Source organism: Centroberyx affinis, unplaced genomic scaffold (assembly GCF_046629955.1).
Source record: "Centroberyx affinis isolate AG114_WGS23_722 - 3 ecotype Tasmania unplaced genomic scaffold, CSIRO-AGI_Caff_v1 ptg004273l_1, whole genome shotgun sequence".
NCBI lineage: Eukaryota > Metazoa > Chordata > Actinopteri > Beryciformes > Berycidae > Centroberyx > Centroberyx affinis.
In genome coordinates this window covers 173637-188783 of record NW_027281996.1, presented here as the reverse complement: position 1 = coordinate 188783, position 15147 = coordinate 173637, and the positions used below count along the sequence as shown (strand labels likewise).

At 40.7% G+C, this 15147-nt stretch overlaps 2 protein-coding genes across 6 annotated transcripts; one reads left to right on the top strand and one right to left on the bottom strand.

Moving 5' to 3' along the window:
- Window positions 1–309: 309 nt before the first annotated feature.
- Window positions 310–7105, bottom strand: g6pc1a.2 (glucose-6-phosphatase catalytic subunit 1a, tandem duplicate 2). 5 transcript variants are annotated; one of them, XM_071543211.1, is made up of 6 exons: window positions 6873–7105; window positions 6506–6615; window positions 5946–6066; window positions 5383–5498; window positions 4718–5178; window positions 310–339 (listed from the first exon to the last, which is right to left on the bottom strand). In XM_071543211.1, the coding sequence occupies exons 1-6, from the start codon at window positions 7103–7105 to the stop codon at window positions 310–312; spliced, it is 1071 nt and encodes a 356-aa protein (XP_071399312.1). The 5 variants fall into 5 exon arrangements, with proteins under 5 accessions (XP_071399312.1, XP_071399314.1, XP_071399309.1 ...); XM_071543213.1 differs by lacking the exon at window positions 310–339 and adding an exon at window positions 5595–5611 and having other exon boundaries at window positions 4676–5178; window positions 5383–5522; window positions 5996–6066; window positions 6873–7090; XM_071543208.1 differs by lacking the exon at window positions 310–339 and having other exon boundaries at window positions 4676–5178.
- Window positions 7106–8455: 1350 nt separating this feature from the next.
- g6pc1a.1 (glucose-6-phosphatase catalytic subunit 1a, tandem duplicate 1) lies at window positions 8456–11804 on the top strand. Its single transcript, XM_071543217.1, has 5 exons — window positions 8456–8673; window positions 8860–8969; window positions 9810–9915; window positions 10788–10903; window positions 11299–11804. Exons 1-5 carry the CDS (start codon window positions 8456–8458, stop codon window positions 11802–11804), a joined length of 1056 nt encoding a protein of 351 aa, XP_071399318.1.
- Window positions 11805–15147: the final 3343 nt, after the last annotated feature.

Below are 15147 nucleotides of genomic sequence, written 5' to 3'. Positions count from 1 at the left end.
CCAAGTCATTTATGACTTCTGACCCCAGCAGAGGGAGGACTTGAAAATAGCAGACACTGCTCACACTCATTTCAGACTCCATATGAGAAGAAAAGCAAATGCTGTCAAGAGGTAATGGATGCTGTAATGATTTACCTAGCAAAGGATGGTTCCTGAAAACTGAAGGTTTCAATAGATTGCTCAAAGTCACATATTTTTCTGAAACCGCTACTCCATGGCTGTACTTGGAATGGTGCGAGGAAATAGCATAGGCCAACTTGTGCAGTGTTTTCTCATATTTCAGAGCCCTATTTGAGTCTGACTATTCACTTAATTTGTGACGGAAGCTATAATGCTTACCTTTTGAAACTACAATTAATTAAAATAGGTCTGAAAACCTACTTGCACTATTATTTTTACCTAACTTGTTGGCATATACTTTCATGAAAGGCTGCAAATGAAGTAAAGCACTGTTATCATGTGGGTTGTACTTCTGGTGGGTGACTCACATGGGCACTCTTTACACCTGGCATTAAAATGTATCTCGTGTCTAGAGATTTATTTTTAGCTGGTTATCATTTATACCTGACATTTAGCTACATGCATCTTCAGTATACACAGTGAAATCAATTTTCGATTTCTCTTGGCAGACCGTGTACATCAGCTCCTCTTGTAAAATTCAATTTGAAAAACACTAGCGCTAACAATATCACTGGGTTGAGACAGAGGCTACCAATAGTCTCGACCATGGTCTAATTAGTTTACACACACAGTTACGATGACAATGATGTATTGATATTTAAAAAATGCACGTAGCATCTTTGCCAGGTGTAAAGGGGATCAAACTGAACGCATCGTGCACGAGACGCACTCCACTATTGTGGCTAAAGGCTAGTAAGTTAACTGTAGCCCAACGGCTAGCAAATACTGCAGTTGTACTCGGTAAGTCGATGTCTTTAAATGAATTTGGGGTATAAATCCTGCCGTTATTAGCGTGGATAACAAATGAATTACCGGGAAAACATAACGATTTACAAACCTGACGTGTGCAGCATCTTCTTCTCTGCTAACGCTATCATCCTCTCGACAACACTGAATATCTCCTCCGCAGCTGCTGCCAGTCTCTCGGCGACAAACGCCCGCAGTACTTGCATTTTCGACATCGTTTCTCATTGCCCGATAAACGACTTTCTTTAAGCTCTGTGCATTTTGTACAACAGCATCGGCAAATACACTTTTACAGGCACAACAAACGTAAACAACATCGCGACACCATTTTGCCAAGGGACAAGTTGAGCGAAAGTGGTTCCGGTGTTGTCGTCTTCTTCTTCTTCTTTTCAATTTTCGGCAGACTTTACGCCTTTTGGCACATTACTGCCACCTTCGGTTCTTTCTAGGCATTATAATTTGTGCTATCACATTTGCTATCACTCAGTCACTCTCTCTCTCTCTCTCTCTCTCCCACTCACTCACTCAGTCTCTCTCTCTCTCTCTCTCTCTCTCTCACACACACACACACACACACACACACACACACACACTGGCTCGCATATTTTATAGCGAGTTCAGATAGCCTACATGCTTGCTTTTCTACAGGTCCCAGCAGTGTTTTAAGAGAAAAGACTGTTATTCCAGCATCTGGTTCACCACAATATAGTCACTCTCTCCCTTATTCTCTCTTATCCTCTTTTACTTCTCACTTTCACACAGGGCATGTTGCACTGTCTCTTTTCTCACACTCACAAAGTCCGCTGACCCTCTTTCCATCCCTTCTTAATCCACTGGTCAGTGATAGTGGATTTAGATGTGAAGTTCTCTCTAAATTGTAAAATTGCAAGACTGGCTGATGTGAAACCCATAAATGGGGAGATCACAACTGTATTTTGATAGTGATAGCTTATATTATTATTATTTATAGCCTTAAAGAAAAGAATGAAAGGTTAACCACAAAACAGTTGAAAGAGGGCAATGAAATCTGGGTCAAGCCTTGTTTTAGGCAAAAACTGGGTGACATGCTTAACGTCTGTCTTATGCAGTTTGTCCCGACGTGGAAACGAGGCTATTGACATTCAGGGTATTGGTGCCAACGTGCTGTGGAACTCACATGTCCCACTTCCATCTGTATGACGGTTTACTCTGGACTGTACACAAACACTGATGCAGGATCAGCAATTTACACAGACTGCGAACAAGGATAATGTCTTTATTCCTGGAGTATCCTGTAATGTTTTTACTACATGAATACACGCGCATGCACACGCTTGCCCAGACACACAACTGGAAAGGTGGATGATGGATGTTAGATATTGGTTAACTTTCAAATGATCCCAAATATTGATTTCAAATGAATAGTCAAATTATTTCCTATAACCTGTAAGCACATGTGTGCATACCCATAACTGTCTTATGTCACATCATCCTTGGAATACAAACAGGAATAACAGTAAAACCAACAGCCTGCCTTCATATAGATTTTATTACATCCATCTTTCTGTATACAGCATTAAGCAACAATCTGTTCCTGTGTGATGAAAGCAAAAATGATGAGGGAAATCCTTGTGCGCTGTTGCCCATCAAAGTTGCCTAAAAAGTTGCCTTTAGTGTGCATTGATTTGGGAAGGCCATGTTTTCATCACCAGCTTGTCAAGAACTGTTGAGGACCTGTTTTAATCTTCCCAGGACATTAAGTCTTGACCTTGACCTTCTGGAAAACCCTGTTGAAACGCACTACAGTGAAACACAACCTACCTGCTGCTGAAGGTTTTTCCATTACTCAGCCTTTCATCGGGGCTGTCGTGTACATAGACTGCAAAACACAGCCAGACAAATATTGAATGTCCAGCCTGGACTGACAGTTTTGCGCGCACAGAGTGACCGACAGACAGTTGTGTGACGTTTGGATCTATGTCATCAGTCTATGTTAGGCTAAAGGCCAGGGCTTTGCTGCTGAGTTAATCATTAGACGACTCTCACTCCGGTTTGCCCAAATGGTATCTTTATTTCATCAACGTGGGCTTACACAACAGTCACACATGGCCAGTGGTGGAAGAAGTACTGAGATCTTTTACTTAAGTAAAAGTAATACTCCAGTAGTACTCCATTACAAGTAAAAGTCCTGCATTCAAAATCTTACTTAAGTAAAAGTACATAAGTATTGGCAGCAAAATGTACTTAGAGTATCAACGTACTCATTATGCAAACTTATATTTTTCATAAATTATTGGAATATTAATATTGATTTATTGACATATATGTACATGTAAGCAGCATTTTAAAGTTGTCAACGTGAAGCTAATCTTAACAATTTAGCTATACTTTTTGGTAGTCTAATCTATAACAATGCTATTTTATAGTTATTTTATAAAGATGATCAAATGTTTTAAATATAAAATATTGATCTGAAAAGTAACTAGTAACTATAACTGTGAAATAAATGTAATGGAGTAAAAAGTACAATATTTCCCTCTAAAATGTAGTGGAGTATAAGTACAAAGTAGCATAAAATGGAAATACTCAAGAAAAGCACAAGTACCTCAAAATTGTACTTAAGTACAGTACTTGACTAAATGTACTTAGTTACTTTCCACCACTGCACATGGCACATGTTTTTTTGGAGGGGTGGTGTGTGTGTGTGTGTGTGTGTGTGTGTGTGTGTGTGTGTGTGTGTGTGTGTGTGTGTGTGTGTGTGCTTAAATTCTGTTTGAAGTGACAATGAAACTAATGTGACGTATTTCCTGGATATTGGGGCAGGCACACGCAGAGGGATCATTCAAAAGTGTAAACCAGTGGGATATCAGTTAGGGAGAGAAACACAGTTTTATTTCATTTTATTTGTTTTATTTGTTAAAAAATCTGTGATTTTTTATATGTATGCCTCACAATGAAGTCACTATCTCTTCTTCTATTTTCCAGGGAGTAAAAGTAATGAGATTTTGATATAAAGATAGAAGAAAATATTATTTTTTTGTGGCATAAATTGTCAAACAGGTGTATGGTGTGATAGTTACAGTGAGTTTAACAAGGTGGTAAACACTTTTTCATTGTGACTTTAAATTCCTTACAAAAGTAATTGTTAATTTCAGTGTGACTTTAAATTCCTTACAAAAGCAAATTATTACTGAATTTATGTTAATTGTGGGAACATAATCTATAGGGAATAATGCTGATTGCAGGACAATACATAGGACACATTCATGTGATTACATGACGCAGAGAGTTAAACACGAACCAAGTAATTTAATATGTTTTAAAGAGTTTTATTAAAAAATATTCAACACAATTCCAAAAATATTTTCTAAAGGAACAAATAACATTCAAAAATACATCAATATTACAGCTGAAATAACACATCAAAGTCCTGAGTGAGTTTGTTCTCTTTACAATGAGGTTTGACATAACAACTGCCAGGAAACATTCACTTGCTAGACCCCACTTATAAATTATCATACTTTAATAAATTCAAAACATGGGGTCTTTATAAGTGCCACTGAGTATGCTGGATAGTGCTTTCACTTAGTGTCACACAGTGTTCAGAACTGTCAGAATTCAGTGTCCAAATGATGCCAATGACAATTTTCCATTGATGTCTTAGGCTTTTTCTGTCGGTCAATTGGTAATATGAATGTAATGAAGCACCAGAGGAAGAGTTTTGTAATCTCCCATTTCATTAGTCTCTATGTTAATCTGAGTCGCCAGCTCACAAGCTCTTCTTGTTCTGTAGGCTCAGAGCGCTGTTGACGCAGTACGGGATGATGCTGACGGTGGCCAGCGGCACGGTGGCACTCTTACAGAAGGACAGCAGGTAGAAAAGGGCTGCGGTGTGCGTGGGGGGCTTGAAGGAGTCAAACAGGTGCAGCAGGAGCAGAGAGCTGATGACGCAGCCCGCCTTGACCAAGGTGCTGCTGCTCTTCTTGGTCTCGGTGTAGAGGGGCGAGTGCAGGCCCAGGCCCAGGCCGAACAGGGTGCCCATGTTACGCAGCAGGCTGGCGAAGGGCGTGGAGTCCAGGTGGACCCACTCGGCCCTCACGCACCACTTCTGGGCTTTCTCCAGGGTCCACAGCAGGTCCACACCCACAGCCTTCAGCAGCAGGTAGAAACCAACAGCGAAGGAGGTCAGGAAGAGGGTGGTGTAGAAGTACTTCTTCATGCTGGCGCTGTAGATCCACTGAATCCTGTTGAAGGCCTCGGCCACGATCATACCTAGGAACAGCCAGATCACATGGGAAAGCTCAGGTCAGCATCATGTAACACATATCAAACAGTATAATAGTATAGGCTGGAAAATTAGCCTCACTGTAGGCACAGATTAAAACATGATGACAGACTGAATCATTATACAGACTGTTCCTAATGGGGCATCCAATCACCCAATGAAATTGCATGTTTATAAATTCCCATGCTGACCTGTGATAACACCAGCGATGACCTGGTGGGGAAAGTGAGCGGCGATGAAGACCCTGGAGAGACAGACACACACCTGGACTCCCCAGAACAGTGTCCACAGAATGGCCTTCAGGTACCTGTCAAAATACAAATTCAGAGAACTTCACTTCAGTATTTTTTTTTTTTATGTGCGTTCATCCTGTCGTTGAAGGCGGGGTGGAGCCACTGGACACAGTTGATTTGAATCAGTCTGGCCTTTGCTATCCGTGCCCCAGAACAAGCAAGCAAGCTTTTGCAGCAATATAACAATTAACACGGTTATTCCTCTCTTATCGATGTAATTCTGGCTGCTTATACGTCAAAACATCTCATGTAATCTTTCGCCCTCCCCCTCTCCAGCCATGAGGTGTGTTTTCAGAAGTCAATAATCAACCACAGCAGTGAACAGATAGGGTGTCTAAAGTGATAAGCATGGGACAGAGGAAAATGGTAAACAACACTAACATCAAGGCGGACAAGAGAAAAAAACTTCAATTGCAGAATGTAAGTTCTCTCAAACTACTAACATGGATTCTACGACTCACCAGCCCTTGTTGGTGGATTTTTTGTTTCCGTGCTTCTTCTTGCTGGTCACGATAGCCAGGATTGAGGTCACCAGTGTGTAGTAGACACCAGCAGCTCCCATAGCGTGGCCAGAGGGGCTGCCTGCACAGCACAAACAGACAGGCTAGATATCAATGTCTGCTTCACTTAAGTAGATCTTTACCTTCAAACAAGTAAGGCAGACCTTGGCAAAATACATTGTTTCATTCATTCACTTTTGTTTCAAACATGTAAATAGGCAAATAAATGAATGAATGAATAAATAAATACATAAATAAATAATTGAGAGCACTCATTTGAGCTCATTATGAAAATTATGTTGCTATTTTTGAGGCTGAAGTATTCACAAATAATTTCAAATCTGCTAGAGTCCGAACTGAACTTGAAATTGTCATCGTCTCCACCGTCATCCATATTATTCTCATTTTTTAAATACTGTCTTAGGTGTATGCTAATGTCCATCCATTATCAGTGTCATATGTAATTATGTACTGTAGGTAAGTTTAGACAAAACAAGTCAGTGTACAGTGGCAGTTCTTACCTGGCCCAGTCTCACAGGTCATGGGGTACTGTTCAATGTGAGGAGCAACAGTGTTGGCATAGTAAGCCGCCTCATGGACCCACCAGTAAGGCCTCTCCCCAAACAGAATCCTTAAGAAGACAACAGAAGCACTGATTTTTAGTCTCAATAATACATTGTTAAGGATACTTGATTTCTCTCTTATTGTGTATTTTCCAAATGTCTAGCTTTCAGGTTCAATTCAAGCTTCTACTGTCACTCACAATTCTTGAGCTTACAAATTCAAATCAAGCTTCATCATCAGCCCAAGCTCTTTGAGGTGTTTTTTTTTAAATATCATATTAATGGCTTAAGACTCTGTTAAGGACTAGAATGTATTTTCACTCACCATTTGAATACCAAGTTCAGCCAGTCTCCAATCACAGCCACCCAGATGAGCTTAATGCCCACCGATGCCCGCAGGTGAAACCAAAGCGGGAAGAAGATGAAGAAGGTGTTCCTGAGGTCTGCCGCCCAGGAGACCCAGAGGAACAGGCCCTGGGCGTCCTCATAGTTGGTCTGCAGGTAGTGGGTGGTGCTCACCCCAAAGCCCTGCACGGCATCCATTATGGAGTCAAGCATCTTAGCACTGCACCCAAAGGGAATTATCAGTGTAGTGTTGTGTCAGTGAGATAGAAAAGAAAGACTGTTGCTATGTGTGAGACTGCTGGTTGTTTTTATACCAGAAGGACCCACCACCCAAACGCATGCTCACGCTGATCTTTGGACCTTGCACATGTGTAATAAAACACTGGGAGTCAGGGGAGTTTGGGAGGTTTGTGCTCTAACCGACAGAGAGCACACAAACAAGTTGAAAAGATAGCTGGAAAGCAAAACGTCAATTGGCGTCTTTCTCACTGAAATAACACAGAGAGAGGAAGTCAACTGACCATTAACTATGAATCACCACTGTGGCTAAAATTAAACCAATCACATGCAAACCTACAGATCGCAGTATAACAAGATCACTCAGGTGCATTCTCTGTGTCTTCACTAAACTGTAAAGTACAGTAATTTAGCAGTAATTTCTGTATAGATAGTTAGATGTTTTAATTCAGCTTTGTTCTTTTTAACTTTTTTTTGTTTCATATGAAACCCATTAAAGCTTTGATGAAATGTTGAAACCAAACACTGAGTCATCAGGTAATCTGTCAGTTATGTAATCAATTTTTGATGATTTGGTCAAAACATCTCACCTGGAGAATCCTGGAGTAATACATATGTAGGTTACATAAGGGGATCAATGATTAAATGATTGGGTATGGACTGAGTAGAAGCTGGAGAGATAGCTGGTGATAAAAGACAGTGGACTGGAAGGTTGTAGGTCATGGACAAGTTACTGATCTGAATGGCAAATAAGTCTGGCAGGGCAATCCCCACAGATGAGCCCATATTTGATCTTGTTTTGAGGGAACTGGCCACTTCTGTGATAAAAATGTTATCATTTCTTACACCAGGTCACAAGGCCAAGTGGGAAAATGGTACAGCAGCTACTTTCCATGGGACACAGAGGCTAAATTGTGAACCAAGATGGAATAATGGATTTCAAAAGCAACCAGTTGGACTCAGAACAGACGTCACTGAATTTTCATCGATCAAAAAAATATTCCTGGAAATCTGCAATCTGTCAGAGGGGTGGTGACTGATTTCTGAAATCAAGGATTTTAGCAGAAGGGGTCTCAGAGATGTAAAGGTTAAGGAACCTCTCTGCACTGTCCCAAGAGCAAACAAATTAACCAGCCTTGAGTAAAGTCCAGTGGGGATCACACACATACAGACCAGAGGGAACTGCCTAAGAGAGCCTGGCAGCAAGTTGGTTGACAGCCCTGTACTCCAGAAAACACCAACAAACCCCCGCCGCAGCCAAGACTCCCACCCCAGATTCAGTGCATCATCCCTGAGGAGAGGTGTGGATCTTACACTGCTGATAGCATGGATCTTCTCCACAGCTGGGGGGTTGAGTTAGCAGTCCATCTGCAGACCAAGTACAGCAGGTATGAGGACTGGTTTAGCCTGGCGTCCACAGTGGCCGATCTGCACACCACATTCTTCTTCTTCTTCCCCATCTGGTTCCACGTGCGGCGGGACACGGGGCTCAGGCTCATCTGGGTGGCGGTCATCGGAGACTGGCTCAACTTGGTTCTGAAATGGTAATCTGTGTTATTCTCCTCGACTCTTTCGCCAGATGTGCTTTTGGGATTGGAGAGTGCCAACTTTTTAGTCTGACGGAAACTTGAAGCTCATCAAAACATACATTTTATTATACTGTTTAAAACACAAATAAATTGTGATGTGAGTCAAAACAAGAGAAAACAATGTCTGTATTTCCATGGCAGGGTTCTTTTTGGGGAGAGACCCTATTGGTGGGTTCATGAGACCCGGTTCTACAGAACAGGACCAGTCCCGTCTCTGCAGCAGTTCCCTATCACATGTGAGACTGGACCAGGTATTGTTCATAGTAGACCAGTGTTGGATTACTATTTCAGAGTTCAGTGTCTCTTCTTTAAGAATTGATTGATTTTGTCATTAGAACAATGGGGTTTCCTCCAGAGGCAAATACTCAATGTAATCAAAAGGATTTCAAGTGATAATTTGCCAAGAGCTGGTACAGTGAGCTACTAACATAGTCTGGTTTATGGTCCACTGATCATTACTATCACAATCCCAGATAATGTCTATGGTGTTTGGCAATTGCGCACAGCATTCTTTGATTGAATATGAATGACAAACTCATGATACATGGGTTATAAACTCCAGTACCTTTGGCCTTTTGTGTTAAACACTTCAATAAGAAGAAGAAGAAGAAGAAGAATAAGAAGAAATAAATTTGGATTGTAGTGTGTTGCATCTGTTCCAGTTTGCTTCTCTGTGTGTGTGTGTGTGTGTGTGTGTGTGTGTGTGTGTGTGTGTGTTTTGTGTATGTGTGTGTGTGTGTGTGTGTGTGTGTGTGTGTGTGTGTGTGTGTGTGTGTGTGTGTGTGTGTGGCTGGCTGAGTACTTACAGATGGGATCAATTATTAGTGCAAAAAGGTTACCCAGAAACACAATCCTTGTTACATCTTGTTATCTAACCAACAAGTAGATTCAGGTTTTGTCATGCTGTTTTGTTTGCTAGTTCTGATTTTAGAGTAGTTTAATATAAATATTCTATAACTTTCATACTAAAATAGGTTATTTTTACTACAAGAAACCCACATAGCAAACTATGTCACCTTTGTTAGTTTGAAACTGAAACTGAAGATGAGGTGTGTGTGGTTCATAAAGCCTAACAGTACTGTTCTTTGCAGGAAGCCCTTCAGGTCATGCAATGGGTGCTGCTGGAGTGTGGTATGTGATGGTAACAGCTCTGCTCTCTATGGCAACAGAGAAACGGTGCCCCCCTTTGCTATACAGGTGGGTCTTTGACAAAAAAATTGTCAATTTGTTGAAACTGGCACTAGGTGTTTAATAATCCTTGACATCAAATAACTATTCATCTCTCACACTGCACTGTAACCATTATTCTTGTATTTTACACCTGTCCTATTCTATTTTAGCCTATTTTGGGTTTTTTTTTAATTCTCTTAGCTCTTTAATGAACTTTTTTTTTTTTTTTTAATTTTATAATATTTTATGTAAAGCACTTTGAATTGCCCTATTGCTGAAATGTGCTATATAAATAAACTTGCCTTGCCTTGCCTTGTATTTTCAAAGTTTCTTGAAACTTAATATTATAACTGAATATTTTTCTTGTGCCCCTTAAAAGGATTTTTGCAGGCTCACAATTAAAAATCTCATCTGCAGGATCACAGTTCTTTCCAAGAATAGACTGTAACCATTGTTTTTCTTTTTAATGCATGGTTTTTGACAAAAGGTTTTAACAAACTCTTTTTAAAATGCTGAGTTTGTTGAGTTTGTGTACTGTAATATCAGATAGTTGCATGTATTAAAAAAAGTTAAAACAATGGTTACAGTTTGTTCTTAGAAGTCACTGTCATCTTATAAGCAGGATTGTTATTATGAAGATTTTCATCATTTTAGACAAGCACACCAGTACTACAAAAGCCTTGTTTAAAGTGCCGACTGCCACTTTGTTAGATGGATAGATAGGTTAGATTTTGCTGGCAAAATGCATCCCCCTTTACCCTTGTTATACAAATACATTTTAATTTTCTTGCAAATGAAATGATGAGTTTGAAATGTTATTCAAAGAAGTGCTGCCTGTAGGATGGAATACAGCCCATCAGGACTGTTCAGTAATCTATCCCCGATCGCCTCTCTCTCAGATTCTTGCAGACAGGCCTGTGGACGCTGATGGTCCTGTTTGAGCTGTTGGTCTGCATGTCCAGGGTCTACATGGCTGCACACTTCCCACACCAGGTCATTGCTGGAGCCATCACAGGTTAGCCCACTTGAATAATATGAGAATAGAATGATATCTGAATTTATTTGATAATAATAAAGGAAGGTATGTGCAGATCTGGGTGATTTTGGCTGCCGTTTCCATACAATTTCCATTTGATAACATTTTGATTCTGTATGCGGAGGCCAATTTTGCTCTATCCTGTGAAATAGTCCCATGCTGGTGGACAGGTAAACTTTTCAGCCCTGCTAGTGAGCGCATTAAAAAACATTACACAGCTAATAGCAAATAGTTCCCATTGGAGTTAGGCTTTGCACACATAATTTCCAATAATTACAGATAACGTAATATAGCAAACAGTAAATAAAGGGATTTGGAACAGGCAGTGCTATGGTGACTGTTTGATGGACCCTCTTGTTTTATCTTTTTGACAGGTATAATAGTGGCTGAGGTTGTCTCCAAGGTGCAGTGGATCTACAGCGCCAGCATGAAGAAGTACTTCTACACCACCCTCTTCCTGACCTCCTTCGCTGTCGGCTTCTACCTGCTGCTGAAGGCTGTGGGTGTGGACCTGCTGTGGACCATGGAGAAAGCCCAGAAGTGGTGTGTGAGGGCCGAGTGGGTCCACCTGGACTCCACGCCCTTCGCCAGCCTGCTGCGTAACATGGGCACCCTGTTCGGCCTGGGCCTGGGCCTGCACTCGCCCCTCTACACCGAGACCAAGAAGAGCAGAGGTGCCGCTTTCAAGATGGGATGTATTATTGTCTCCTTATTCCTACTTCAGCTGTTGGACAGGTTGACGTTTTCTTCTGAAAACCTCACGGTTTTCTATTGCCTGTCTTTCGGTAAGAATGCAGTTGCACTTTTAATCCCAACCGCTTTGGTGCCTGGGGCTCTCTGCTGGATCTGCCTGGGAAAAACAGGAGACAAGAACTTGTGATTTAGGGGCAGACCTGGGGCAATTATCAATGTAATTCCCTACATTTAGTTGAAGCATTTGTATTTTTTCAAGACTAGGACACTAGGCCTTTTGCACTTTTTTGGACAATGTGATTGAAGTTATTGTACCAGCCTGGACTGATCAATTCCAAATAAATTGGTCAAGTCTGTTTACTGTTACAGCCTATTAGATGAAGCCAATCAAGCCATCATGACCCCTCTGGATATCAAGTAAAGGTTGTTCTTTTTTGTCTGTATTTGGCCTTTAAGGTCTTTCCTATTTTGGTTGATATTTTTGCTTTAACGCACGGCAAGTAAAAAAACAACTTTCATATATAAATGATGGTCTGCACATTTTGCTGGTGTGGCTCCTTCAACGGCAACTACCATGCCCTGAACCTTGCTGTCTGTATAGTTAAAAACTAAAACAGTCATACCGTAATGTGACAGTAAGATGTCTGATTTACCAGTTTGATGCTACATTTACTGTTTGTGCCGTATTCTTACAATTCTATTCTGTTGTCAAAGAGAATAATGTTGTTTTAATGAGCTCAGGTTTTCCAACTGACAAAGACAAAAAAAATGAATTTATCAAAAAAGTTAGAGTTGGGGCCCAAAGAAGCAAAAGTGCTTAACTTTTTCTACTCGATAATGATGATGTGATGGGGGGGGGAATGCTTAAAATAAAGACAGTTTTTATTGACATTTGCTTGTTTTAAAGTGTGCTTATTTTCGAGGTATCATGCTGTCCCATTGGTTTTCTCAGAATGTCTCAGAATGATACTGATTAATTCTCTGGCAGGGACAACCATTAAATATTAACTAGACCATGCTCCCTCCACTCTGCAGTCCCGCAGAGTGACGCTGTCTTTCACCACAGCCACTGAGCTTTCAAAAGAGACATGGCGGGTCAAGGGGCAGAACGCGGTGCAGACAACACGTGTGTCCTTTAAGGGTTCAGACCAAAGCAGCACAGTCTTCAGGCAACATATCAAATGAACTTCAATCAGTTGTACATTACACCTATCAGCAAGGTTGGGAGAGGTCACGTTCAAAATGTAATAGACATCACTTTGCTAATTAGATCATTTATGTATTTTGCAATTGCGGCAGTCTATGATGAACTGGTGCTCAGTAAAGTAGTGGCAAATAAAAAAGTGTGAAAACTATGACCTCCAGCTGGTGATCGTCGTAAGGCAAACAACCACAGACACAAACAAAAATCAACCATTTTCAGAATTATGTTTTTTCCCCTTAAAAAAACATATTTTCATCAGTTTTATGCTACACACTATGATGTATATTTGTCTTATGTCAGCTCAACAGGTGGGTAAACTCTTTGTTCTACAAATTATATGGTGGCTAAGCTGAGTCTAGCTGGGTTTACCCTCCACTATAACCCTGCCTACAGTGTTGTGGATTGATGACATAATAGTCACAGCCTTGTGATATTTCCCACCAGCAAATCCCAAGTCTCCTTTTTGAGCGTCTTATCACTCAGGGCCCTCATAACTCTTTTCCGGTGCTTATCTCCTGAGAGGCGTATCTATATGGTACGTGAGAGTGAATAAGAGAGAGAGAGAGAGAGAGAGAGAGAGAGAGAGAGAGAGAGAGAGAGAGAGAGAGATAGAGATAGAGAGAGAGAGAGAGAGATGTTTGGCCTCTCTAAGAGTTGTAAGGAGCACTTACAATTCATAATCGAAGTGGAAAATCAACCTGTAAAATATAATTAATGTTATATATAATCTTGGGTAGGCCTAATCAAAATTTGTGTCAAAATTAAACTCTATCCCAAAAATAGAATTGAAACATTAATTTCAGAACATATAAAGCATTCTTTCTATTTTATGGAATAAGACAAATGTATTTATTTTGTGCAGATGTAAATGATGTTTCTGGAACAGAATGGCTCAAATAATCAGGAATGTAACACCTCCCATGGCAAATCATATGGCGGCAGATCCCCATGATACATCTGTCCTTCATTGGTACTGGAGTGACTGCTGCAGCCCATTTTTCACCCACATTTATAGCTTTTCAAAGTATTCTTATTTTTCTCAGCAATTATGTCAGTGCTGTTATTAGTTGAGTGGTTTGTCTATAAGTGTATTCCTTCAATCATGTGCCTTTGAGCAAGGCAGTTAATTCTTTACACTGATCTGGCCTCATTATGCCTGCAGTCTTCACAAGTGTATGTCAGTGTATTCACCAGCTGTGATGTACTGAGCACCGCACCAAATTTACTTATTGCTATAGTCACAAATTGATCAATTCTGCATTTTCTTCTATTACTGTAGTTTGCACAAGCTGCTTTTGCCATTATCTCAACCTGATCCATGAAGATAACATGCACATCACTATGTTTTAACAACTCCTAAAAGTGGTGCTGGGACTTCAGTTCAAATCCTCCAAAAGATGAACAATGTCTGGGACGTGCAAAGGCATCTATGCACCAATTTGTTGTGCCACCGTTTCAGAAACATTGACACAATGAAATGGGGCAAATGTTACTTCATGTACATGCAATTTTCTTTTCTCTCAACCTAACACTCATGTGGAAGAAGCTTTGTTAGAGAATATTCACTATGCATAGAACATGCCAAAGTGACACCTACAGGTCAAGAGAAGGCATTAGCAATAATTCTGTCAAGTCCAAAATCAGCTACATTTCATGGCTCCTATGTATGGGCATCATAAACAGTGCATGAAAAACACATAACAATATACACTCACCGAGCACTTCATTAGGAACACCTGTACACCTGCTTATTCATGCAATTATCCTATCAGCCAATCATGTGGCAGCAGTGCAACACATAAGATCATGCAGATACAGGTCAGCAGCTTCAGTTCATGTTCACATCAAGCATCAGAATGGGGAAAAAATGTGATCTCAGTGACTTTGACCGTGGCATGGCTGTTGGTGCCAGACGGGCTCGTTTAAATATTTCTGAAACTGCTGATCTCCTGGGATTTTCACACACAACAGTCTCTAGAGTTTACACAGAATGGTGCGAAAAACAAAAAACATCCAGTGAGCGGCAGTTCTGCGGACGGAAATGAGAGAGGTCAGAGGAGAAAGGCCAGACTGGTTGGAGCTGACAGAAAGGCTTCAGTAACTCAGATAACCTCTTTACAACTGTGGTGAGCAGAAAAGCATCTCAGAGCGCACAACACGTCCAACCTGGAGGCGGATGTCACTTTGGTAGCTGGTTGACATTGAGCTGAAAGCTGATACCCACCCAGTATTAGTAAGGTGTTCCTAATAAAGTGCTCGGTGAGTGTAAGTCTGACATTTGCACAATGAGCAAATAAGCAAAAACATGAACATGCACAAAATTCAG